Genomic DNA, 2500 nt, shown 5'->3' on the forward strand with positions numbered 1-2500 from the left:
CCGGCAGTAGCAGAAGGGTCAGCGGCGGCAGTAGCAGTAGCTGCAGGGTCAGCGCCGGCAGTAGCAGTAGCAGTAGCCGCGCCCGCCAGCTCCGCCGCCGCCAACTGCTCCCGCATTGCCACCTCCGTCGCCACCGCCGCCACAGCCGCCTCCGTCACCCCCGTCAACACCACGCCGCCGGCCCCGTTGCCGCCTGCTGCTACTGCCACTGCTCCTGCTGGACCTGCCACCCCTGAGGTCGCGGGGGCAGCGGCGCCTGTGCCTTGCTCCTGCTGCTGCTGCTGCCTCGCCGCCTCCGCCACCGCCGTCACCGCCTCCGCCACCGCCTCACTGCTCGCCAGCGGCCGCACCCGCACCGCCTCCAGTCGCGGCGGCGTGTCGCCTGCGGGTGCGGATGGGAGCGGCAGGTGGGGGGGTGGGTGGGCCGGTGGGCGTCAGGGGGCGATGCAGGCCACGAGTTGAAGGCATGGGCACGCACTTTGCAGATGCGGAACGCGCCACACGGCCGGATCCTCCTTGCCCCCCCCCACCCACGCACACCTAACCCCCCCACCCCAACCCCCAAACACACACACACACACACACACACACACACACACACACACACACACACACACACACACACACACACACACACACACACACGCCTCACCCAGTGACAGGTCTGCCAGCTCCACTTTGCGGATGAAGGGCGGCTTGGCCGCATCCGCCTGAGCGCGGAGCGCGGGGCTGGCAGGGGGGGAGGAGGGGGCGAGCGAGGGGTGAGGGGCGAGGGAGGGAGGGAAGGAAGGAGCGAGGGAGAAATGGAGGGAGGGAGAAGTTAGAACAATGGGGGTGAGGCTACCAGGCCATTTCAAGCCAGAAACCGAGGGCAGGGACGAAGAATCGCCACGCCACGCCATGCCACAGCACGCCACGCCACGCCACGCCCGCCAAACCTACGGCATCCAAACATCCCTCTCCCCTCTCTCTCCCCAGTTCCCCTCCTCTATTCTATTCCCCTGCCCCATTCCCCCATTCCCATTCCCCCTCCCTCTCCCCCTCACCCGATCACGTCCCTCAGCGGTGCCTCCAGCGCCCGCCACGCCGCCGCCAGCAGCACATTGGCCCACCCCGCCTGCTCGCCGCTGCGGCTGTCTGCCAGCCACCCCGGCAGTAGCCCGCCCAGCAGCGCCCGCAGTGCTACAACCCCCGCGTCGTCGACAAGGCTGAGGGTGGCTGTAGCAGGCGTGGGAACGGCGGCGGTGACGGCTGCAGCCGCTGCTGCGGCTGTGGTAGCGGCAGTAGCAGGAGCGGCTGGGCCAGCGGGGGTGGGGGTGGGGGTGGGGGTGGGGGAGGCGGTGGCAGTAGCGGTGGCGGTTGCGGTGGGTGGCAGGGCGGCGGGGGCGGAGGCGGGCAGCTGTGTGCCGGCAGAGTAGAGCAGGCCTGCGGGGGGTGAGGACGGAGGGCGGAGGGGGGGGGGCGGGAGGGGGGCGTGGGCACAGGCGGAGCTGTTTCCAGTACTGCGGCGTGCATTTGATGTTCAGGTTGAATGGATGTTGGGTGGACTGGGTAAATTAGGTGTAGCAGGCGCGGCGGCAGCAGGCATTGAGGGGCAGGGGCGTGTGGGGGTGTTGCTAGCGGGTGAGGCCGGCTGGCAAAAGCTGTGTTCCGACTGCCGACTTCGAAGCCGCGTGACCTCCCCTCCTACCTGCCAGCACTGCTGCCGCGGGGTCGGGAGCTCTTCCCAGGCCAGGGCGGGGTGCTCGAAATTGTGTTTAAACCTGACATGGCGCTTCTGATTCGGCTGGCTAGGATTTCCGCAAGCGTGGCCCTGTAAAGTTCCCGTTTTGCGGGCCGGCTGTTGAATCCGTGTGGATTCAACTCGACGCTATGTATTGTCGTTCTGGTGTGGCTAAGAATATAAATCTTGCACGTACTGCGACTGACAACTTCAGCTAGCCGGGAGGTCCCACGTTGTCCAGCAAGGACAGTAAAGAGCAAGCTCTATGATTTATGCAACGCGTTGCTACACGCATATACAGTGCAATTACAGTGCAATCCACGTTTACTCGCTTAGGACTGTTGCCCCTGCAGCCTGCCCCATCCGGCCCGCCCCCGCGACCGCGCATCGAGCCGCACCCACCCAGTATCGCGTGCCGCCGCTCCGCCGCCGCCGTCGACAGCCGGTAGTATCCCGCCACCACCGCTGAGGTCGCGAAGGCGGCGGCGAAGCTGAGGGCAGCCGCCGGCACCGCCACCAGCGGCAGCAGCATCAGCTCGAAGGCCAGCCATGCCGCCAGCAGCGGCGCCGCCGCCAGGGCCGCAGCCGCCGCCGCAGCCGCCGCAGCCGCCGCCAGAGGCCGCGTCCGGACGAGGCGCCAGACGGCGGCGGCCGCCGCCACGGCGCGGGTGACCAGGCCACTGACGGAGGTGGCGGGGACGCCGGAGGTGGATGCGGAATGGCGGGTGAGTTGGGCGCCGCTGATGCCGCTGCCGCTGCCGCTGCCGCTGCAGCCGC

The 2500-nt window shown here is 68.6% G+C and overlaps 1 protein-coding gene across 1 annotated transcript in view; it reads right to left on the reverse strand.

Annotated features, from left to right (window-relative positions):
- CHLRE_13g585700v5 (uncharacterized protein) overlaps positions 1-2500 on the reverse strand; it is a 13452-nt gene that overhangs the window by 9738 nt on the left and 1214 nt on the right. Inside the window, exons 1-4 of the mRNA XM_043069662.1 lie at positions 2126-2500; positions 1047-1425; positions 653-729; positions 1-382 (exon numbers count right to left, since the gene is read on the reverse strand). The exon at positions 1-382 is cut by the window's left edge and continues 276 nt beyond it; the exon at positions 2126-2500 is cut by the window's right edge and continues 1214 nt beyond it. Coding sequence (XP_042917637.1) covers positions 1-382; positions 653-729; positions 1047-1425; positions 2126-2500 — 1213 coding nt within the window. The remainder of the gene's footprint in view (positions 383-652; positions 730-1046; positions 1426-2125) is intronic.

The sequence above is a fragment of the Chlamydomonas reinhardtii genome, chromosome 13, assembly GCF_000002595.2.
Source record: "Chlamydomonas reinhardtii strain CC-503 cw92 mt+ chromosome 13, whole genome shotgun sequence".
NCBI lineage: Eukaryota > Viridiplantae > Chlorophyta > Chlorophyceae > Chlamydomonadales > Chlamydomonadaceae > Chlamydomonas > Chlamydomonas reinhardtii.